The following is a 24,775-nucleotide window of genomic DNA, read 5'->3' as shown; positions in this document are numbered from 1 at the left end:
GTAAGCCATTTTTGACATACATGATGTAAAAATTATATGCCGTCTATTTTTCCATAGGTTAAGAATAAAATGACAAAAGATCAGTACATCAAAATGAATAGAGGCATTAATGACAGCAACGATTTACCAGAAGATTATCTGTCTGCTATATTTGATGAAATTGAAGGAAAGAAAATTACAATAAAGGAAACAAAAGAATATACCATTGCTACGAAATCTACAAAACCAAGTAAGATATCTAGTGCAATACAGCTTACTCAATACTGTTTGTAGGTGTACATTTTAACATTCATTGAAATGCTTCGATAAGCATTGGAAACAGTTTCATATTCATGGATTCTATCCCCTTTCCTGCATAGATTTGGGATGACTATCCTTCGGGGGAACCATAGTCTTTTTGATACAAAAAATAGTAACAGGTTTTTTTCTATGTGGGGCGATGGTCACACCCCTGCAATTCATGCACTCCAACATCTCTCTTGTCCTTTGTTCCACACTAGCCAGATCAGAGACCTTATAATACAAAAAGGTTGTCCCGACAGGAACATTATTTAAAACTGAAACTCAATTTCTGCTATTTCAAGGGTGTGGTAGTTTGAGGTATAGTCTCAATTTGACGCCTTTGTAACCGGAATCTGTAAACAAGAAATATCACAATCGTATGCAACTATATGGAAGCATTTTTCTTTTTTTGCCCTATATACAATTTTATTAAACTTTTGGTTAGGTACACATTTTTTGGTATTGATCCAAATGCTGGAGGTCAATTTTAACAAAACACAAAGAAAAGTGCAAAAACACAAAACTGATATACAAAATGTACAGTGTAGGCTGAATATTTCTCTCAGCCTTATATTTATGTTCAGGAATGTACAAGAACGTTTGTCAAAACGTGTGCACAGTACTTGTAAACTGATACAAATAGCCCACACTTGAAGAGAAATCGGGACCTTAACCCAGTTTAGTTGGATGTCGGGGTACCTCTTTGTCTAGCTATTTGTGCAGTACTGTGATTTGGGGGAAGCCTGCCCAAAAAGCAATTAATGGACTCAGGGATCTACATAAACCTGAAGTTCTAAATGTTTGAATTGAGTAGCATATTAGTTGCCTGTCTCTGCTGTCCACGCAGGGCTAGGTACGTTTCGGCCATAATGACCAAGTTGTTCCGCCTTCCTGACGACCAAGATCACCCCATCTGTGGGTTGATGGCTATGCAAGCTGGATCTGTTTTGCGCAAGTAGCTAGAGTTTGGGGTGCAATGCTCTGCAGCTGTGCCCTATTTAGGAAATGGAGACTATGAAAACACTTAATTGAGTGGTAACAAGGGGAACGCTGCCTCAGAGTGCTGATGTTCGCGGGCTTGCTAGGTTCAAGCGGGAGGGAGAAAAGCCTCTGTCCACCAGCAAGTCTTAATGCGATAGATGAAAAGAAATTTAAATCATTGGCGCTCGAATGTAGGGAGCCGAGTCGCAAGGCCGCACTGCATCTAGCAATGCATAGCTGCTAGGAGCTGTAAATGGAATGAATTGCCTGCTTAGAAGTGCTCCCACAGGAGAACATATCAGTCTCTGTGGCACACTAAAGAGTAAACCATGCCTGGCATAGCTCGACATAGTAGATCAGTGACCTTGCACATGTGCTGGGAACATTTGTTTTCTTGTTGCCACGATACTATATATATTGGAACAGAGAAATATGGTTTCAGGGCTTGGAAGCTACCACTGCCATACACTATCTATATAAGGTATTTACTGGTCTTGTGCACAGATGATCGCTGCCTTGAACCCACAAGTTCTGCGTTTAGAATATTTAGGACCGGTAGATTCATGGGATCTTTGCTCTTTCTGGATAGGATCCCAATTCTCTTGCTTGGGAAAAGACCCTGGCACTGGAAAAGGATGTTGAACTGTCCACCACCACCATCTTTTCGGGATTTTGGTGGTAAGCAAGAATTTTTCAGAACTCTACCCTTAGTGAGTTTTTATCTGCCTCTAGCTTTGGTAGGGATGAGGGGTGTCCCTTGTGGTTCTGAGACAGTTTTTCCACCACCGTACAAATGGCAACCATGAGGCTGCCTTAACATCAGGGAAACCCTAAGATTCCTCTAATGGGAACTAACATTAGTTCATGAACACTGATGGTGCGAAGAGATCTGTCAAAGCCCACAAAAGGGGCAAAGACCAAGGTCTCTGCTCCCGTGGGCACTTTGCTTTTCACCTGGATCGCTCCCACAATTCCCTGAACTACCATTACTGAGATTCATTCAGAGGGCTAGAGTAAGCCTCTATACATGTTACAAACTCTGAGCACAAGTTCTCTGCATTATCAATTGCCTTTTGTGACTAATCCATGGAATTCATCCCTTCTCCCCATGGGGGAGCCACCCCCTTTGGAACTATGGAGGTGAGCTGGTTACGCAATACCCTCCCCAGGAGACGAGGCAAGCTGGATCCCGTTGGCTGGGAACCGGCCGTCTTGCCCCTGCCCACCCAAGGACAAGGCATGTTGAAGAAGGGATTCCCCTTCACCTTCCAACACTGTAAAGACCCAAGCATGTGTTGGTTATTTGGGGACTGAGCAGGGTAGCCATGTGCATGGCCCCTTTAAGCTGGATGGCTGGATTGGTCTCTAGACATGTATCTGTTGCAGTATCATTGGGAAACCCAGAACCAGTGGGATCTCTCCCTCTGCTTTGGAGGGTATAAAATACACTGGCATTTCAAGAGAAGGGGCCAGCCGAGGCGAGACACCAGCTTGCGCTGTCATGCAAAGAAAGAAGCTCTGCCCCCTCTGGAGGAGCCAAGCAGTCGGCATGGTGGACAGAGGACCGAAGCAGCCTGCAAAGTGCCGCCTCTTCACCGACAGTGGGGATCCCGGGACAGCCGGGAGAGGAAGCAGCTTCATGCAACGGATAATGTACCGGTGTCCTGCTCCTCCAGCACGGGAGGACAGAACCGAGGCAAAGCAGCTGGACGCTGAGTCTGGAGGCAGGACAAGAACCCCAGTCCATCCATGGCAGGGAAAACGCCTCAACAATGGAGTCCCACCACTGGAGTGGATGCGCATGGTGTTGCACGAATAGTGGGTGGAAGACGGTGAGACAAGCCCCTAGCCCACACAGGGCTGATGACAAGAAGACCCCCAGGAGAGGGGGTAACAGAAACTGCCAGAGAAACAGCAACCAAAGCAGTGCCAAGCAGGCCTGTATCCCACCCGGTGCAAATAATCAGAAGAAACTAGGAGGGGTTGAGAGAAACTACGACCAAAACCAGCACCCTAGTTGTGCTAAGCAAACCCTTGGACTCCCTGAGGCCAAAAGAAGGAATTTCTTAATAGGAACAAGAAGAGTGGGGTTTTCTAAATACTGATGGCCCTAAATAAGGGAGCTCTTTTTGTGAGGGGTCAGAAAACCAGCCACCATCGAGTGAACCCAGGGGGGAGCAACCCTATTCTAAGCTAAAACTTAGATTGTCTTTTCTTCTTTTCATAGTGGCAGGACAGATGTTAGAATAGCTTAGGTTTTGACAAAGACAGTTTATTTGTGTGACGTCCTCACAAGCAACTGTTTGTTGTTTTTTTAGAGCAGAGAATTAATCGTAGTGGTAGGGCTTAGAGAAGATTTTCCTTTAGTTCAGTGCGCAAGATAGTGCTTCTACCTGAGGTAGTCATCAGTGGTAGTAGTAGGGATGTTATAGGATCTTCCTTTTCAACTTTCACTAAGGGGGAGTAATTACTGAATTGATTGGCTAGGTTTACCAGAACTCATCTTTGCCTCTGTTGCAAGCCAATTTAAATGTCATATTGACCACTTGTAACCAACTACTGTCAAGTTATCTGCCATATTTTTGCAAAGATCTCCCATTTGACAAGTAATCTTGGTTTTGTGCAGGGCTTATTGAGGCCAAATTTGCTGGTAGAGGACGGTGCATTGGGGCAGACATTCACAAGCAAGCCTAGATAAGGTTTTCAGAATTTCAAACAGACATTCAGGAGACCATTCTGGACCTACTGTTCGACATCTTTCTCATGCTTCAGTTGCTGAAGAAAGTAGAAAACGTCTGTGCTGCCTGCAAAATATATTTTTTAATGGATTGAATCCCCCCACAGAGACCTAATCTAGCTAGATATGCTCCAGCACCAGATATTTGCGGAAACCTGACCATTGGGTGTAATCTGTGCTCCTTATAAGTTTGGAAGTGGGAGTATTTGTCTCACTATTTTTGGTTTTGGTGCATTTTGATGTGTAAATGCCAAAATATTGCCAAACATTGCTGCTGTTAAAAATAAAAACTGTGAAAGGGAGTTTGGGAGGTACAACATGCCAATGCTTGCCGATGAAATGGCTGAAGCACCAGCCGAGCTTTGATCCTCTTGCTAACATCTGCTGGCCTGCTGCTGTTGCCTGGAGGGGAAGTGCGCACTGCGGAGTAAAAGCAAAATGACAGCACTTACCTATATGGCTATTTAAATTTTGTTATTTGTATGCACCCATTGCTTTTTGTTAGTTGAACTTCTGTCTGGCTATGTTCATGGTCTGCTGCGCAGTGATCTCTTTTCGACCCGTGCCGAAGCTGCAACCATTTGCAGCCTTGCGCTGCTGCCGGCAGCCCCAGCGCGTACATGGACACTGCAGGGTAACAGACTGCATATGTTCCCGCCTGGGGTAGAAAGTGAACATGGCCGCTCGCCACAAGACCTTGTTTTGTGGTTAGTCCATCATGATGTTGTGGGCTGAGCAACCAGGCTGTTGTCAGGACGGACAGTTCATAGTTTTACAGTCGAGATTAAATGTAAGGGGGTGTGGGCTGTGCAGGGAGAGAGTTTAACTGTTTTCCGAGTGCTTTCCTTATTGGGTACCAGCGATACATTCTTGCCTGTGTATTTTCCATAGGATGTTTTGATGCAACGCGTCGGGGCAGACATGGTGCGCGAGGAACACGTTGTTGATCCCCTGGTGAGGGGCCTTCATAGGTTTATTATTTATGCATTTTTTGCTTCAGAGCCCTAGGACCTGCAGTGGCATGCCGGGGCAGAGGGGAAACGGCCCCCTGAATTTTCAATGAAAATGGAAGGGTCGGGAGGAGGAGCAGGAATCCCATCCAAGCTTGCAAGCTAAGGATGGCTGGGCTATGGTTAGTACTTGGAAGGGAGCCAGTGTGGGTATAATGGCACAGAGCGCCTGGGAATTCAGGGTGGTGAAACATTTTATTTTAGGAGTTCATAGTGTGCTCGCGGGCACAATGGATAACTTATGACTTGGGAAGCCCTTGCTGCACACTACAAATTACACAGAAGGAGCAAAACCCTCAGTTGAGGGATGAGCTTCCTGATTGTGTGCAATATAGATGATATTTCTTTAGAAACATTTCACCTATGAGATAGCTCAGTGCAATGGTACACTGGCTTGTTATCGGCAGCTTTCTGTTTCGAATCCCCTGTAGGGGTGAAATTTAAAACAAAGGTTTGTTTCCAGATAACTTTACAGTGGCTCTCTGGGAAAATTGGGTATATTTTGGCTTGAAATAAATCTGTTTCTCCCTTTTTAAGATGGCAGTTTAACAACTTAAACTTGCAATTACAGGAATAGCATAAGGAGATCCCAAATAGAACACCAGACAGAGCATGGGTCTACCAGCAGCAAGGTCCTGTGTTCGAGCCACCCCTCAGGCAGGTGAAAGCAAAATGGCACTGAGAGGTACAAGTGCATTTTGCATGGCTGTACAATTATGGGAACTGCGATTTACCTCCCCCAAACCCCCATTGCTGGAGCAGAATTTTGCTTCCTTATATGGTTGGCAGTGCAGCCCTCCTGCGCACAAGCACAATTGTTAGGGGAGAACGCAATGTTTATTATGTGGGTTGCTCGCTTGTATGGGCAGCAGTGTAAGCCTGCTTCGTGTGATTGCGTGATCGCGGGGCACTTTTAATGGACACCAGGCTCAACGTTTATTGGTTTTCTGTGCTGTCAATCCTTAGGATGCATCTCTCTGCGCTTCCTCTCTCTGTGCTTCCTCTCTCTCTCTCTCTCTTTTTCTCTCTTTCTCTCTCTCTCTCTGCGCTTCCTCTCTCACTCTGCACTGCCCCTATCTCTCTCTCTCTCTCTCTCTCTGTGCTGTCTCTCTTCATTGTCACTATCGCTGTTGGTTTCTTACACTCACCCTTTCTTGCTTATATTTCCTCTTGCTCATCACCAATGCACCCTCTATCAATGGCCTCCCTTCCTCTGTTCACCTTCATATTTCATTCCATTGCACCCCTGCACCCCCTATCACATCCTCCTTTGAAACTTTTAACTCTACTCCTTGTACCCTGGTGCCTATAAATACAAAATGAATAGAACAATAGTAAAAGCCAGAACTTTTGGCAATGCCAGTGCGTGTTTAAAGTTGGGAGTAAAATTACTTTTTAAGGAGTAAAAATGTAAGTCCAATTCTCATTTATTTCTTTTTACCTTTTTATCAGCCATGTTTACCTCTTACAATCGAGCAGTAACTGCCCTAGAATGGTATTCCCTGGGATCTAGGGCTCTGTTCTTACAGTCTATACAGGCATATTTCTTTCCAAATCCTATTTTACTGGTTCAAACATAAGTTTCCTTATTTCCTATGCTGTTACCCGCACTTTCATAGAATCGTCGCATAGTTTTGGATAGTCACCCAGCAGATCATATCCTCCTACAATATGTCTCCAACATTGTAAATACATGTGTATCCACATTACAATGAAAGGAAAAAAAACAAAAGCTCATCCTACCCCTTCCCTGTGCACCCCCCACCCACCAGAAAAACGGAACCAGTGTGCCAGCTATCCCCTCCTTGCCCTTGACCATTAATCTGCATTGGGCCAGGATCTGTTCTTATCCCTCCCAACCACACCTTCGGCTCCTCTTCCACCTGGTTTACTCTACTTGTCTTGCATCCGGAAAATGCTGCTGATTTACTTTGATATAAATGGCAACCAATCGATTTCAAGGTTTTGTGTGGGGTCATTGAGCATTAAACTGAGGTTTTCCATTGTAAAGCTCTCTCGCACCGCATTCATCCATCCTTTTTTGGTGGGCAGTTTCTCATTCTTCCAACCTTTCACAAGATTGACACTTCCTGCTAATAGCAGGTTGTGTACCATATGATCTAACATCTTGAATGCACCATCTTTATTTTCCTATCCAAACAATACCAACAAGGGGTCCGTGTCCCTCTCATTGCCATCAACCTCCTTAATCCAGGACAGCACCTCTTCAAGCAAACACGCCCACTGCATATGCCAGTATTTGCTTTGCTTCCCGCATCCACTCCAGCAAAGCGGACTAGTCTCCAGGATCATCCGTGCGAGCCTGGCCTCGGGTGCTATTGCCAGCTATGTAGTAACTTAAATGCGTGGAGCCTGTACTGTGTGGCTATAGATGTTTTGGCTGCTCCCCTACACACGTGTGCTCCTAAATTATTCACTTTTCTCGCCTGTGTTTTTTTTTTTTTTAAACAATTTTTATTATTTTAAACAAACACATCAAACATTACAACCTTTTAGGACGTTCATAAGCAATATCAAAACATCTTATTATACAGTGTTATTCTCTGTCCTCCACCCTCCCTCCCCACAAACTCGAGCCGTCTCATCCGTGCCATGTGTATGAGCATTTTTAGGAATCTCAGTGCTTGTCGACTCATCTGAGTCTTCCGTTTCATGATTGACCTGCTGGGGTTTAGCCATTGAGGTCACCAACTGCCTCCAGGCTATCAGGGGGCCCACTTCCTCCTCTCCCCCCCTGGTGACAGCTTCAAACCATACCACAGTTTCTGCTTCTGCCCATTTCAAGAGATCTGCCCACCATGTCTCCACTCTGGGCCGCTTTCCAACACATTGCAATTCTAGGCTTGGCCAAGATGTAGGCCAGGTCCTTCATCTTACTGATATGTTTTGAATTACGTGACCTGGGAAAACTCCCAAGCGTGCATGCCCAAGCAGACCTCGCGTCAAGCACCACTCCCCCGCTGGCCAGTCTCGTCCTTATTTCTTCCCAGAATCTCTGCACCTCGGGGCAAGCCCAGAACATGTGTAGCAGCCCTCCCTCCTCCTCCCCACACCTGGGGCATTTCTGTATAGCCGAGCCTCCAAACCTGGCTATTCTACCGGGGGTCAAATAGGCTCTGTGAGTGACATACAACTGGATCTGCTGGAGTCTCGCATTCCGTGACACCTTTTTGTGGTACCTTTGAGCTCTATCCCACTGTCCCTCTGTCATGGGTTCTCCTACCTCCTCCTCCCAGTCATTCCTCAGTTGGAGCAGCTCCTTCCCTGCCTTCACACTCAGGAGCTCATATCCTGGATATTTCGTGCCCACCCTCTGAGACATCATACATCATTTCGAGGGTGGCATCAGGTTCTTCCGCTAGCACCGTCTCAGGCCACCTCTCCCTCACCCGTTTCATGAACCTGGTGTAAGTAATGTATTGGCCTCTATGAACCCCAGTCTCCTCCTGCAGCCTCTGAAATTCTAGTGCCTCCCCTTCCTGCCATATATCTCCGAGGGTAGCTAGGCCCACCGGTTCCCAATATCTGCGGTCCCCTTTGAACAGTTGGGAGTCGTCCCCGCATAACACCACCAGCGGGACCTGCTGAGAAATCGGATCTGGATCGGCCAGTTCTCCATGCTCTGTGCCAGACTTCCCAGCCCACCTTCAATAGTCTCCCCATCCCCGTCATTTTAGTTTTATGCAGCCACACTGTCTCTCTCAGGAAGTATGGAGCTGAATCACCCTGCAAGAGCCTAGCTTCTGCCAAGTCCTCTGCAGACAACCACCTAGCCGCATACAACAGCTGTCCCGTCAAGTAATAAAATTCGAAATTCGGCAGGTTAATGCCCCCCTTGTCACATGTGTTCTGTAATTTCCACAGGGCCACCCTATTCCTCGAGTTGCCCCATATGAAGCCCCTGCACATGCTATGTAGTCTCACAAAAAAGCGTCTGGGGATCAGGTACTGGACATTCACAAAAAAATACTAGAGTCTGGGAAAAACCACCATTTTGAGCAGAGCCGCTCTTCCCATCATGGCTAGGGGTAAGCGAGACCAGAACCCCATGCTATTTCTAATTCCCTCAATTTCTTTCTCTGTGTTGTGTTTGTGCTCTGTCTGTATCTTATGGTAAATGTTTACACCCAGATACCTGAATGTTACGGGCTGCCAGGGTATCTGCAGGATGGGTAGTCTCTCCAGTGGGGTGCTCTTATACCTTCCCAAAGGTAGCAAACTAGGCTTCCCGGGGTTCACCGATATGCCAGAGAGGGCGGCATAACGATCCATCATCTCCAGCACATATTGCAGGTACTCCTCCGGGTGACGCAAATAGAGGAGCATATCATCTGCATAAGTGATATCAGGTGTGTGCCTCCTGTCGTGCTGATCACCACCTCTCTGTATTGTTGCCTCAGGCAAATTGCCAGCGGTTCTAAGGCCAGAATGTATAACATGGGCGACCAGGGGCATCCCTGTCTGGTCCCCCTGCTGAGCTGCCATTTATCTGAAATTATGTTTCCTGTTTTAACTCTCGCAATCGGGGAGCTATATAACATCTGGACCCATCGGATGTATCCTGGCCCCATCCCGTATCCTTTCAGGGTCGCCTTCAACCATGGCCACCGCACTGAATCAAAAGCTTTGACCGCGTCCAACGACACAATAGCCAGCTCGCCCGAGTCACCCTTGGCTTGATCAATGATATGGTGCAGCCTCCTATGATTGTCTGTAATATTTCTACCGGGGACATAGCCTGTTTGGTCGGGGTGTATCAGCTTGCTGATTACCCTCTTTTAATCTGTTGGCAAGCACTGCTGTGAATATTTTGCTGTCCTGATTGAGCATAGACAAGGGCCTATAAGACCCACACTCCACGTCCGGCTTGTCTGGTTTAAGGAGTGGGATGATCACTGCCTCACGGAGAGACGCCGGCAATTCCCCTTGCTCATAGGTTTCATTAAACATGGCAAGCAGCGGCTGAAGTAGCTCCTGCTTATGTTTTGTAAAACTCACTGGGTAACCATTCTGACCCAGGTGCCTTACATGTGGGCAGGTGTTGGATCACCATCTCCAGCTCGTCCGAGGTGATGGGGGCGTCTAGATCTGCGTGTTCTAGGTCATCTAAGGTGGGCAGACCCATGTCCTCTATTGTTTCCTGTATCTCTTGACTCATTTCTTCTCCTGCATCCTCATATAGTCAACTGTAATACTTGAGGAACTCCTCGTTTACCCACTCCTGGGTGTTACAGATTTGACCATCCGCGTCCCTGACCTCTCTGATCACCGGGCGGGGGGGGGTCTCCATTTTGTATAAGCAAACCAGTAATCTACCCAGCTTATCCCCCCTGCATGTAGCCTCTCTGTGTATTTCTTATAGTTTAGCCTGCATAATCTGTCCCAGAGTTCGCTACAAGCCATCTTTAAGTCCTTTATATTGGCGCTGTCCTCTTGGGTGGTCCTCACACTTTGTATCAGGGCCTCTAGCTCTCTTTCTGTTTCTTGCAGTTCCCGTTCAATGCCCCCTTGGAGCCCCTTGGATTTTGATATGGCTACCCCTCGCACCACTACCTTAAATGCCTCCCATACTGTTCCCGCAGAGCGTATGCTACCCATGTTAATTTCAAAATATTCCTCAATGGCCTCCCTCACGTCCTCTCGGAACCCGCATCCTGTAGAGCCTCAGTTCTGAGCCTCCACGTCGGGATTCTCGCTCTGGGAGGTTGATGTCGCCACTCTACGACCAAAGGCGAATGGTCAGATAGCACCCGGGCCTTGTATTCCGCGCCCACCATCTCTCCCACTATCTCGGCCGCAGCAAACACATAATCCAACCTCGTATGCAGGTCATGTGGCGCCGCGTAATGTGAGTATTGCCTGTCCACTGGGTGCAGTCGTCTCCACACATCCTCTAGGCCGAGGTCTGTCAACAGTGTCCTCAGCGCTTTGGCTGCTGGCGCCGGCTTTTCTGATTTGTCATCTGACCTGTCTATCCTGGGGTTCAGGGTGCAATTGAAGTCCCCTCCCCAGATCGTTGCGCCACCCGCTAGGGGGCTGATTTTACTGTATAGGGACCTGAAGTATGTTGCTGTATCATGGTTAGGGGCGTACAAATTTATGATGTTCACTTCTCTATTCTCCAGGAGTCCCGCCACCACCACCATTCTACCTTCTGGGTCTGTCATCGAGCTGAGCAGCTGAAAAGGCACGTGCAGTGCCACCCATGTAATCACCCCTCTTGCATACACCGAGTAAGTGACCCCTATGAAATTACCCCTCCATTTTCTTCTGACCACCTCCAGCTTTTCCTTGGTGAGGTGAGTCTCCTGTAGCAGAGCTATATCAATCCGCATCCTCTTTAGGTACATCATCACCTTATTACGTTTTAGATAACTATTGAGGCCCCGCACATTCTAGGTCACGACCCTGAGATTACCCGATGCCATTGGTTTGATGTTCGTCCCCTCTCCACTCCCGCTGATGTCTACCTCTATGACCCATTTTACGACTCTTAACCCTCCCAACCTTAACAACTCTCCCCTCCCCCTCTTCCCAAACCTACCCCACTGCACACAGACCCAACCCAACCCAACCCTAACAGATGCCCAGCTCCATCCCTGGATCTCAGGCCCACCCGCGTCTGGTCCTGTCTTGTGAACCGAAGACTAGGACCCCGCGGGGTGTCACCGGACTAACAGTGACCTAACTAAGCGTAATGCTATGGGGTTCAAGGGATGCTTCCCAGGAGCTCCCTCTTGTCTAATTAGGAGTATTTGCTGCTGGCGGATCCCATTAGCCAATATTTCCTGCAACACATTCCCCACAAGCTTTATTTAGTACTATATTCTAGTCCCAATGTCTTGTACCATATAACCAGAGATGCCCCAGCTACGTGCTACTTATCTTCCGCAGCTTCTGTCTGGATACCCGGCTCTTTGGGGGGGGGGGGTGGGCGACCCTGCATGTCCAGCCAGTCCATGGCATCTTCCGGTGTCCCAAAAAACAGGGTTTTGTTCTTGTGAAACACTTTCAGTTTAGCCGGATAAAGCAGCATATATCTGTGGCCAGCCTCTCTCAACCTCCTTTTCACCGACCCAAAGTTCATCCTGCTGTGTTGCACGTGCAAAGTGTAATCCGGGTACACTGTGATTTTCGCCGGCCCTCTTTCGATCATACCTCCCTTCCGGTAGAATTCAAGTATCTTCTCCCGATCACGGTAATTCAGGATCTTTGCGATCAGCGGCCGCGGGGGGATCCCAGGGGTGGTCTCCTCATCAAGGCCCTGTGCGCTCTCTCAACTGCAAAACCCTGGGTCAGGGCTCTGCCAGTTATTTCCTGCAAGAGCATGGATTCCACGTATTCTGTTGGATTCGGCCTTTCCATTCCTTCTGGCATCCTACTATGCGGATGTTGTTGCGTCTAGCGCGCCCTTCTGCCTCCTTTGCCCTGTTCTCCAGGTTGCTCATACGCTGCACCAGGGCATGTAGTTCCGATCCATGGGCGGTGCATGCTGCCGTGTTTGGGGCCATCTCCTTTTCCAAGGTTCCAGTGCGCTCTGCGAGCGTCCTCACGTCCTGCCTCAGCAAATTAACTTCTTCCTGGACCGCTCCAATCTTGAGGTCCAGTCCCACTTTCAGTTTGTTCATTGCCAGGCCCAGCTTGGTCTCCCAGGCGACTTTCAGGGCCGCAATCGCTGCAAGCACCTCCTGGATCGTGCCCGGCGTGTCCGCCGCTACCGTGGTAGTGTTGTCTTTGCTTTTGCCCCCTTCCGCCCCTGGAGATGTCTTAGCATAGGCATTCAGCGTGGGCTGCTTGTTCCTGGGTCTGCCGATTTTGGAAGACATTGTTCTGCGCTGTACAGGTTCAAGCCAGCAGAGCCTCCCCACTTGCGACAGCCAACGTAGCATCAGGCCACTCTCAGTATTCAGAGGTTGCTTCAGCCTTATTCGGGTATGTCCATATCACTCTCCGCTCTGCTAGAATGGACAGTGTCCTCCACACACCAGCTCCCGTGCAGTATTACGAGCCAGTCCCTGCCATATTTCTTCCAGCAGCCAGTGGTTAGGAGCCACTCACTGCACTCCCCCATTCCGGCTCTTCGTTGGCCCTTGGGCCTACCAGCCCGCTGTCTTATGTGGGGTGCTTCCCTCCGGCTCCACGGTACTTGTGGATATGCCCTGCAGCGGGTCAGCCCCCCTTTATCAGCAGGCCACCCTGTACGAGTCCCCCCCCTATTAGCCCGTGCTATTTCTGCTGCTTCGCAGCGTGTATGCAGCAGTTGGTGTGCCTTATGGGGGCCTGTGCTCACCGGCCCCCACTTGAGCCTCTTATGCCTCTTCCCAATCACCCTGTGCGCCCAGTGACTTGGGTGCACCGATTTGCATTCTCCGTCCCGTGTTTTTCGCCAACATCCACTCCGGAGCGGAGGCCTTGGTATGGAGCCAGCCGCTCGTATCCGGGCCGTTCTCTTCTTTCAGCAGCCACCAGTCCGTGCGGCGGGTAGCCCCCTGTACTCTTTGGCCCACTCCCGGGCCGCATCCAAACGTTTTCAATTCGTTGTGGCACAGCCGGGGGGCCAGCCAAGCATCACCCCCCAAGCGCGCTCACCAGCAGCCGTGTCCTCGGTGTTCGGGGGAACGCTGTGTCCCTGCACACTCGCCCACTGTGTTAATAGTGAGGCCCCGCTCCAGCGTTTCAAGGCCCCCACCAGGGGGCACCGGCCCGATCCCAGCCCCGTCTCCGCCGTCTGTTTGAGTCTCCGTTGGGGCCCGTGCCCCGCCCGGCCTCCGGGGCTCGATCCCACACAAGCCCCCGCTTCGCCTGTCTCCACGCACCACAGGCGTGCCTCCCGGCAACCGCCCTATCGATGGTGTGCCCCTGCGTCGCTCCGTGCTCACAGTCCCTTCGAGGGTGACCCAACACAGCCCCCTGTTATGTCCTGGAGCCGGGGTGCTTGGGGCGCTCCTGCCGCTCCTCCTCCTCTCCCAGTCCCGGGGTCTGCTTCCCGTGCCAGCAGGCCCCCTGCTACTGGATCTTCTATCCACACACCGTCCGGGTGCTTTCTCGCCCACAGGGCTGAGGCAGGCTCGTTTGGGCAATGCAGGCTCACGCTCCTGTCCTCGGCGCTTCAGTCAGTTTATGACCCTGTGTTAGTGCGCCGCCATTTTTCGCTTCCGCGTCGCAGGAGCTTAGCTGCACTCCGGTGGCCACGATTCGCCCGGTTAAGCTCTGATTTGCAGCACAAGTCGCTCCACACCCGCGCTGGACCTTCCCCCGTCTGGGGATGCGTTGTCAGCATGCCTTTTTGCCTTAATTGCAGCTTAATTCTCAGCATCTGTGTCGGATTGACGGGAGCTCCTCAAGAGCACGTCTCCTCACAGCGTCATCCAGCCACACCCCGCTCTCTCGCCTGGTTCACTTGCCATTAGGCTCTTTCAACAAATGTGGTGGTTCAGCCAGGAGCATGTCCTTGTAAAACCTGGATATTATTCCTTTATACCTACTAAGTGATATCAAGCTTTTTTCAAATGGGGTCAGCTCTTTTTAGGTTTGCGCCCCATTTCCCATCTGTCAGTGCCCCTTTAAGCTGGAGGTAGAAACAGACAGAGTGGGCCTATTTGTAGAAGTGCCTTTAGCAGATAAGAAAGTTGTCCACCGGCCACATTTGTCCTTTTCTTTTAAGCCCCGCCTCGTACGATCCCTAGAAGCGATTCGGATTGCATATACCATTCCTTATTGTAGGGGACGGGGGCCCATATGCAGCTAAGCAGCAAGGGTCATGTAGATGGCATCTCATGTCGGCCTTCTCCCTCCACACTTTGCAGATGACCTGGAGTAACGGGTGTTTCAGGATTCTACAGCCTGTCCCTTGGCACCCACAGCCACTCTCTAAGAGCCACAGGGTGCACCACCACAATCTCCAGATGTACCCATTGTTTAATCGTTTGAGGTTCTAGATGATCAACACTAACCCTCAACTATGTTGCTCCAAAATATGTTCCCAAGTCTGGAAACCCCATGCCTCCTAGATTCTTGGTAAGGACCAACGTGGTATAGCTAACCAGGGTTTAGTATCCCCCCCACAAAAATCTCTATCTCCTTTTTTACATTTCTCAGAAAACCCCTTGGGAGCAACACAGGCAAGAGAGAGGAATTTGGGCAAAACGTGCATCTTTAGGATATTCACATGAGCCATGCAGGAAAATGTCAGTTTGGCCCACTTTTCCGGATCTGCCTTCACCCCAGCCCATAGTCCCCTGTAATTTTCAGAGAAGAGATTCCGTATATCCCTCGGTAGGTGCCAAAGACGCTGTTCTGCCAGTATAAATCCCTATTCGGAGATGAACTTCATGACTGCCAGTGATGTGTGTCCCAGCGGCATGACAAAGTATTTTGTATAGTTTACTTTGAAGACTGAGTGCTGCACATATCACCCCCAGGATATGGTGCAATGACTTGGCTGGCTCTGTAACAGACATCAAAATGTCATCAGCGAAAAGCGCCAACACGGTTTGCTAGCTGGCTATCAGTTTGGTGCATCACCCCCTAATACATTTGCTCCAGTTGTCCCCAAACCCACATTTTAGTAACACCTCTTCCAGGAAGGCCCAGCTAATTCGGTCAAAAACCATTTCAGCTTCCAGTGAGATAAGGACAGTCTCTTCCAGTTGCTTCCCCGGCAGTGATGGTAAGCTACGTGTCTTCCTCACATTATTTGCCCCACTGCCTATTCTAGACAAACCCCGCCTGTCCAGGTCGACCAGTGTAGGGAGATAATTCTCGAGTCTGGTAGCCAAGATCTTCCTAAAGATCTTGTCATCCACATTGATGAGGGAGATTTGCCTGTAGGGCGCATAACTGGTGGTGTCTTTCCTAGCCTTGGGTATCAACGCAATGAAAGCTTTGAGAAGCGAGGGAGGTCGTTCCCCGGATACCAATAGATCATTATATATTCTTACCAGGAAAGGCGACAGCACATAGTTAAAAAAACGTGTAAACATGAACAGTATATCCATCCTTCCCCCAGGGCCTTCCCGGAGGTCAGTCCCTTGATTGCACTTTTCACCTCTTCTAGATTAATTTTGCTGTCCAGCTGGCTCCTCCCTGTGGCACATAGATCCAGCATATCTATCCCCCTGGATATAGTCCTGTATCCCCTTCACCTCTCTTCCCCACCCCCTCCCTTGCATATAACATTCAATCGAAGTCAGCAAAGCACCGGGCTATATCCTCTGAGGTTTTACGGCTCTCCCCATCATGTTCCTCAATTTCTGCCACACTCCTGCTGAATTTCTGGGCCTTCAATCTGTTTGCCAAATTGGTCTCTGCTTTGTCACCCTTCTTGTAGCATTGTTGTCGTACCAGATTTAGGGTGTCCTAGACTTTGCCGACGTTCTGTTTTCAGAGCTTGGCCCTCGAGGTTCGGATGTCCTCCCTAATCTTGCTACTCTTCTCGGCACAATTGTATTCCTCCTCCAACGCATGGATCTTTCCCCCAAGATAATCTTCCAGCACAGTGTCGGTCCTCTTCTTCTGCACTATAGGTGTAGCAGGGTGATCTTCCAACATACTTATAGGGAAACTGGTGTAGGCGGGCACACAATATACAGCTTAACCCTACACTTCTAACTTGACCCGCCTCTTACCTGTCCCCAAACCTCGCTGTCCTGGGTTCAAGATCACACTGGTGTACCTCGCTAGGAAGATGGTAAGGGTAGGGAAGATCAAGAGGTTAGGGCAGGCAGGTTCCCCAAATATCCCTAAAGAGAAACAGAAGGTTAGAGTAACTGGATCACAAAAGAAGAAGCAGACAAAGGGATTGCTGGTGTATGGTTGTTTTTTGTTAAAAGCTTACTTATGTAGTTTTCCAGTACACCAGCAGAGTTTTGTGAGTTTCTTTTTACAAAAAGGGGCAGAGCTACTCCTAAGCAGCTGCACTACTTTTAAAACACAAATATAAAAAGAGTCCTCTAAAAATATAAAATGTCTTAAAAAAATATATACAACGTCTATACAGTGCACTGTATTAAACCATTTAAAAAGACCTTACTTGCAATACAACCTGATCAGGGCAGTCTCAAGGTCCTTGCTGCTCGCTTGATCTTCCTTCTTCCTTCTCTCTTTGATGGTGGCTCTTCTGGCAGTGGGCGGCAGCAGCAATGTGTCGGGGCCCCATAATCTTTGTATGTGCTGGGCTGCATATGTCAGATGCAGCCCCGCACTCAGAGCGGCATGGGGAGTCCCCCCCCCACACACCTCAACCTGGGCCACGTCTGCAGGTATAACCCAGGGAGTCTAGGGCAGCCACCTGACAGGGGGGTGGCCCCTTCGCTTTTGTCAAGCCCAGAAGGGCTAAACACACACATTGGGCTCTCACCTGCTATGTGGAGCACCAGTAATTAATGTACCTGGGGCCTGTGGCAGTGAATGAGGCCACATCTAGGGCAGCAGCAGTGGTTAGAGCGCACCCCTGCCTGTCAGGGGAGAGTTTATAGGATCCAGGCAGCAGTGTCTACAGGCGCTGAGCGTAGCACCCACAACCTTCTTGCAAGCTTTTACCGTTGTGCCCCGTCGTTCTGCTCACACCAGCAACTTTTTTTCACCCTTTTTGTAGTGTAAGGGGACTCTTGCGTCGGCATGCGCGAGGTCCTTTAATCTAATGTTATCACGTTCCTCAGCGTGGCTCGTGTTAGGGAGAATTCTCTGTTTAGGCTGAATTTCCTAACCTAGTGAGTCCCCCAGCAGCTTTGCTGGATTTTTGGGGTTTATTTTTTTTTCTCCTGCCAAGAATGAGACTCTTTTACCCTCACTCTTGGGCATGATTTGAGTGTGTTTCTTTGAATCTAGATGTGTTTAATGGGCTATGGGGTCTTTTACTCCATAGGGCTTCATGTGTTTTTGTGATGTGTGTTACACGGCACCCTCAGTGCAGTAACACAGGGGTGTCCTAATGACCCCCCAGTATAGACTCCATACCCTGGGACTGACTACTGTCTCCCAGGGCATGTAAAGTCACCATTGACTTTACTAGTCTTAAATTCTGAACAGAACCAGTACAAACCATCATATTGTGGACGTACTGGCTGATGCAATTCAATTGCCCCAGGGTCTGTTAGTCGAGGGGGCACGTCTCCCCGAGTTTTGGCTGGTGGCAGTGGATACTACTTTTTATATTCAACCGCATATATTTTCCTATGGGATTTCCCATTGTTTTAGGCTACTATCTTTATTTAATTATTTACGGTAGACTCGAACATACCGCTGTTTTATTTAATTAATATTAATTCTCCGGTTGGTATTTTTTGCCAAAACTTGATTCTAAAATGGCGTTTGTGTTCTCTTCTGTGACTCCAACCCAAGTCGAGCCCTTTGTTCCACTTTTTGGCGGGCTTCTCCACAGAAGCCCTCCAAAGTGGTGCCACTCTGTCTGGGGTACTTACAAGGGGTGGAGGGGGATTTAGGCACCCTGGACTGAGTTGTCTAGGCAACTCAAGTCGCACTCCGTCCTGATTGGCCCAAGTGATGAGCCGGCCGGCTCACCACTTAGCATGTTTGAGTGACAGCTAGGCTGAGTGAATGGGGGTTTTCTGCATAAAAGCAGGGCTTTGGGGACTGGAACTTCAGAAGTCGCCACAGGACCTAAGAATCCGACGAGGGAGAAGCTGAGCCGACCTGCCACGACGACACCACCGGTGGAGCCCTGCTGGACCGTCTCACCACTTTTCCCAACGAAAGAGGAGATCTCCCGCCGGAGAGTCTTCTTCCTTTTGACTGGTGGGGACAACCAGTTTCACCGTCTTTTCGCCTTCCCGATGTATCTCGTGGCCGCCTTGCCTGTGCCAAGCACCCCGGCAAACGGGATACCACGTTTTACCACGACCGTGAATTAAAGGGTACTACCTTTAACCGGAAAACACCAGGGCTGGTTTCTTCCCTGGCAGTGCAACAACCTTCATCTTTCCTCTAAATCGAGATCTTCTCTTCCCCTGGACGACGGAGTGACTTGCACCCACTGCCAGGAACAACTGCCCCCGCTGGAGGATCCTTCCCACTTAAGGTACCGTGTCCTGCCTGGCTTCCCTTGCCACCGACTGTACGGGGTAGATTTAGTCCCCGGCTTTTGAACCTGGGTTAGCCTGGGACACCCTGGTTAAACTTTTCTGACCCTCTCTAAACGCTTTTTGAACATCCTGCAAGACTTTCTAAGCCTAGTGTAACTGTGTGATCTTGGGCGCATTTGTGCTCTGCTCTCTCCAAGAGTGGGCCCAGCCGTTGGACTTTGGCTCACCAGTGACTTTTGCTCCTCTGCCATGCTAACAGTGTTCCTAAATCTTAGAGTGGTGTACCTTTCCACATTCTGTCTTTTTCCCTCCCTTTTTCACAAACTTATTGGAGTGCCATCTAGTTAAGCGCTCACCTCTGTATGAAAATAAGTGGTGTTTTACTAAGAGTCATCTGATAAGGAATAAGGGGTATATATATTATAATAGTAACTGTGTTTAGAGTGTTTTACAATAAGAGTGCTGGAGTGTTTCAAACAGTGTGTTTTTAAATAAATAATGATATATTTTGATACCAAAGCTCTGGTCAGTGTTTGCTTGTATTATCGTGTCTGAGTGCCTATTGTGTATACTTTGCATACTGCCTAACTCTTCTTGAGGGAAGTCTGACTGCTCATCCACAGCTACCAGGTAAATCTGGGTGGTACAGACTGCTACCAAGTGGGTTTACTGCTAACATCTGTAGTCCTAAATCTTTTGCAGTGTTCCCTAAGGGAACTGCACAGGTTTCTGCAAACAGCTCGCGTGCCGGAATGCAATTTTTCTTTTTTTCCTTCCTTTCTTTAATCGCCCTACCGGGGGTTACATAAGTTTTACCACTTCCCATACTATTTTTACAGGGACCTCTCCATTATCATTTTCTTCAATGGTAAGCCTGTTTTCCTTCCGCAACATTTCTCTGAAAACTCTATCTTGGAAAAGGGCATAGTTACATTGCCAACGGCTAGGTCCCCTTCTAGGAAGAGCAAGTATCATGTCTGTAACTAGGTTTACCTACAGTAATTCTAATGACATGTTTTAGAATGTCATAACGTCAAACATTTGGGCGAAAAAGAAAATGTGGAATGTCTTTTTTTTTTTTTTTTCTTTTTTCTGTTCAAATTGGGGGGGTGAGGGGGTTTCCCCCAATCCCCCTTTTTTTTTTTTACCCCAACACATTCTAAAAAATTTTTTTAGGCCAAATGTTTTCGACATTGTCATTCGAAAAAATACATTTGACATATTAACTGGATACCCTGTAACTACTATGTCGTGATCTGTCCGCCACTGGTATAATGTGGGAGGTTTCCAACCGGGCCATATAACTCTCTTCAACCAGCAGGTAATCGATTCTCTTAGAGGATTTATGTGTAGTGGGGGTCACCAAAATACCCACCCCCCCTTTTCTTAGTTGGGCCTGATGACCAATACATATGGGTTGCTTTCTTCCCCAGTAACCTCTGCTCCTTCCCCTTCTCTTAATGGGTTTCCTGAATGAACATTATCACCACCTTATGCCTGGCCATTTCTCTGACTAGAAGCAATCTCTTGGTCAGTTAATTCAGCCCTTTTACATTCAGTGAGCCAAGCCGAATTACCAGTCCCTGTGCATTAACCATTGGATGGTTTATGACTCTTACTTGTATGCCCCGCTTTGGCCACGGGGGAACCGAGTGGTGCATGCATGTTGTAGTCTTTAGTTTTAAAGTTTAGAGTTTAAAGTTTGAACTCTGAAGTTTTAACTCTGCAAAGATCTATAATTGCAAGTAATTGATTGTGTTTTCTGTGATTTAAGTGTCTATAATTGATGTGTGAAAAGGTCAGTTTTGTACTAAACACAAAATAAAGAAAAGTAGTCTTGGGCACCTAATTTGGTTCTGGTAATGCGTTTTCCCCTCCCATCCAACTTTCCCACCTCTCATCTCCGCCTTATCAACCATAAATAAAAACATAACCAACTTTGAGAAAAACAGCCAACTTTGGTCAATGCTTGAGATCCCTGGACTACACCAGGCCATCATTCGTGGGCTCGCTCCCCAGTGCCCCCTCCATGATATTCCTCATTAGAATTTGTACATAGCCACTGACCCCCCATTAAACCGCATCCACTACCTTCCCCCACTGTAGATTGCATCAACAATAGCGCATTCCCCAATTTTCTCAACATTAGAGCACTATCCCTTTGCTCCCACCCTACACACCGCCTAGAGAAAATCCAGTGTCTAAATCCCAGTAGCCATTTGTTTCCCCAATGTTGTTTGTGCCTTGGGGACAGTGGGTCCGTCTTTCTGAATTTCTGTGTTCCCGATATCTTTTTACACATGTTTCTTCTGGTGAACGCCTTGAGAAACCTGTCCTGTTTTTCCTTTTTTATTATTTAATTTTTTAACTTTATCTTGCACAGGAGTATTGCAGTGCGGTATACGTGTGATCATAGAGCACGAAAACATGGTGTGGCGTAGCAGAAAGCATCTTTTAGTATATACATTAATTTACATGGTAGTATTCATGTTGCAGCCACCCCTCCTTCCTCCTATGCCCTTTGTTGTGTTAAGTATTGCTGAAAGCTGCCCCATATGTCTCTTGGGCGACTCGTAAGCGTCATCACACATGCATATACTTCCTCCTTATCACTTGCCCATATATCGCAGAGCCAGTTGTCATAAGTGGGTGCCTCCCTGCTCATCCATCACATTAGAATAGCGCTCTTTGCTATTACCAGACCAAGATTTACAAGTCTACGTTTCTGTGGATTTAGCCCGCTCACATACCCGAATATGCATATCGTGGGTTCCCACACTGTGTTGCTGAACCATCTCTTCCAATGCTTGGCACACCCTCTCCCAGTATGTTAATGGTGCTTGACCTGTCCACAACATATCTGCTATATTTGCATCTGGCATCCCGCATCTGGGGCACAACTCTCCCGTTGTGGGGTACATCTTCTTGAGGCGCGCGGGGGTGAGGTGCGTTCTAGTCACAATTTTCAAGTGTATTAGTCTGTGCCTGGAGTTCAGCGATATTTGCCTAGTGAATCTACATATCATCCAGGTTCTTCTCCCAATCACTCCTGATATCATTGGTTTGCACTTCCCTGGTCGTCTGTGCTATCTTATACAGTGCTGAGGCCGACTTCCTCCCCCCATTTAGGGCCAATATGTAATTAAGGCATGGGTGTCATACCGGTTCCTCCGGATATTCAGACCACACCGAAGCCACCACTGAACGGATCCAGCAATACTGGAGTTTCTGAAGCTGTGTGTCCCCCACAAGTGCCTTGATCAAGTCCCATGACATAAATGACCCCTCATGAAACATGGCCAATATGCCCGCCCTGCACCAGTGCATTGCCAGTAGTTTATCCTTTGCGGGACCTAGGAAGGGAGCTCCCCAGATTGGTATAGCTCGCTTAGTGTACTTGGGACGCTTAACCAGCCTAGTCCATGCCTCCTCTGTTAACGTTACTGGGTCCAGCTGATTAGTGTTACATCGTGCTCCCACAGCCAGCATGTGCATCAAGGCCGACGGCACTGCCCTCTGCCTCTCCAGTTCAATGTATGATATGCACGGTCCTCCCTCAACCCAATACACCGCGTAGTACACCTGGCAGCGAGGTAGTACAACTCAGTCGGGAGCTGAAAGCACCCCAACTTCATAGGGCATTGTGAGGGGTCTCCATCTTATCCGTACCTGTCACTTCTATACAAATGTGGAGAATGCTCTTGCCACTATGTTAAAAAAGGATCTGCCTGGCCATAGCAGAATATTGCTAAAAAAGTAAAACAGCTTGGGCAGTATAGTAATTTTTATCAGCGCAACCCGTCCCATCAATGAGATGGGGAGATGGTTCCATCTCTCCAATTTTGCACACACCTTGGTGGAGTCGTAGTTTAGGAATTTAACAAGTGCGGGTGATCTGACAATCTCAACTCCCAGGTATTTTATGTGCGACTGTGTCCACTTCAGCCCAAATATGTTCCCTGGCTCTGTGGTGGCGTCTGTTACTGGAAAGACCTCAGACTTATTGCTATTGAAGTGCAGGCCAGAATATTTCCCGAACTCGTGAACTGCAGCCAGTATCCTCTGTAGGTATCTCCCAGGGTCCCTTGCGTAAATTAGTTGATCTGCATATAGTGTTCACGTCCGGCGAGGGTGATGCCCGCCCGGGCGTGTCTTACCTGCATTAGATCTGCTAAGGGTTCTATAACCAATGCAAACAGCAGAGGTGTCAATGGGCATCCCTGCCTGGTATCTCACACCAGCGCTATTATCGGATAGAAGAACCTGTTCATGCTCACCCTGGCATATGGCTGTGTGTACAGAATCTTTACCCACTGTATAAAATTTGGGCCGAACCCGTAATTGTGCAAGACCCTGAATAGAAACTGCCAGTACACTGTGTCAAATGCTTTTTGCATGTCCAAAGACACAACCACCCCCTCAATGTCTTGCGGCATCTGCGCCATTACATTGTACAGCCGGTGAATGTTGGATGCCGTTGATCTTCCCAATACAAACCCAGCCTGGTCTTCATGCACCATGTAGGGCATTAGTGGGTTCAGCCTGGTCACTGGAATTTTTGCAAATAGCTTTGCATCAGTGTTTATTGGGGATAGTGGGTGATATGACCCGCAATCGTCCGTTTTCCTGGTTTCAACAGCAGAATGACTGCTTCACGCAGGTTTTCAGGTAAGATCTCAAGATCCACCGCCTCCGACCATACCAATAGCAGTCTAGGTGCTAATACATCTATGAATTCCTTATAAAACTCTTCCCCAAGCCCATCCGACCCCAGGGCCTTCCCACCCGAAAGATCAAAAGTATTGTGGATATTTTAGCTAAATAATCATCTATCTTTGGGGGGGGGGGGAGTTTAGGTTTCTATACAAGTCATAAAATACCTTGTTCACACCATCCACTTTACTAGCCACTGTGCCATCTGCCCTGATTATGCTGATGATATTGGCGCTGCCCTTCTTAGTGCGCACCATCTGCGCCAGTCGTTTCCCAGGCCTTTCTTCCCTGTAGCGGCGAGCCGCTGCTGGCCTATCGAAATTTTGCAATTCCCTATCTGCTGCGTCCCGATATCTAGGTGTGCTTTTATATCTTTGCTAACCCGTGGCGACAGGTTACTGGCGCTCTCCACTTGCTATCATGCTAGAGCCTCCTCGCCTCTTTAGCTCTCTCCTAATATCCCAAAGCACCCCGCAATCGGACGACATTGCAATGCCCTGAATGTATACTTTGAACGCCTGCCAAAGAATTCCATGCGTGGCGACCGACCCTTCATTATTTTCAAAGTAGCTGTCTATATGTTCTGCCATGCACGCACAAAAGACCGGGTCCCCCAACGATGTAGCCTTAAAGCACCGCTGCGTGCGTGGAACCAAGCATCAAGGAATACCCAGCGTTGGCAACACTGGGGAGTGGTCAGACAAGATTCTGTGCAATGTACGACACTCATCCACCCAATTCAACAGCCCGCTTAATGCTAGCCATAAACAATGCATGAGTGCATATCATGCACCGATGAATAAAACGTAAATGTGCGCTGTGTGTTGAGTGTATAGCACGCACTGCGTTTGTCAGTGACCTGGTTGCCGTAGACGTGCGGTCAAGCTGTACATCTAGTATCGTATTAAAGTCACCTCTGCAAATGACAAGCGCTGTAGGGTACCTAGCACATCTTTGGAACAATGCATCATAAAAAGTAGGGTCATCAA

The 24,775-nt window shown here is 48.3% G+C and overlaps 1 protein-coding gene across 1 annotated transcript in view; it reads left to right on the top strand.

The window, feature by feature from the left end:
* Window positions 1-24,775, top strand: part of ARFGEF2 (ARF guanine nucleotide exchange factor 2) — a 2,106,550-nt gene that overhangs the window by 886,545 nt on the left and 1,195,230 nt on the right. The window contains exon 18 of the mRNA XM_069651280.1: window positions 58-229. Coding sequence (XP_069507381.1) covers window positions 58-229 — 172 coding nt within the window. The remainder of the gene's footprint in view (window positions 1-57; window positions 230-24,775) is intronic.

Source organism: Ambystoma mexicanum, chromosome 3p (assembly GCF_040938575.1).
Source record: "Ambystoma mexicanum isolate Mex_15411 chromosome 3p, UKY_AmexF1_1, whole genome shotgun sequence".
Taxonomy (NCBI): Eukaryota; Metazoa; Chordata; class Amphibia; order Caudata; family Ambystomatidae; genus Ambystoma; species Ambystoma mexicanum.
Note: the sequence above shows the minus strand (reverse complement) of the source record. Positions and strands in the feature narration are given on the sequence as shown.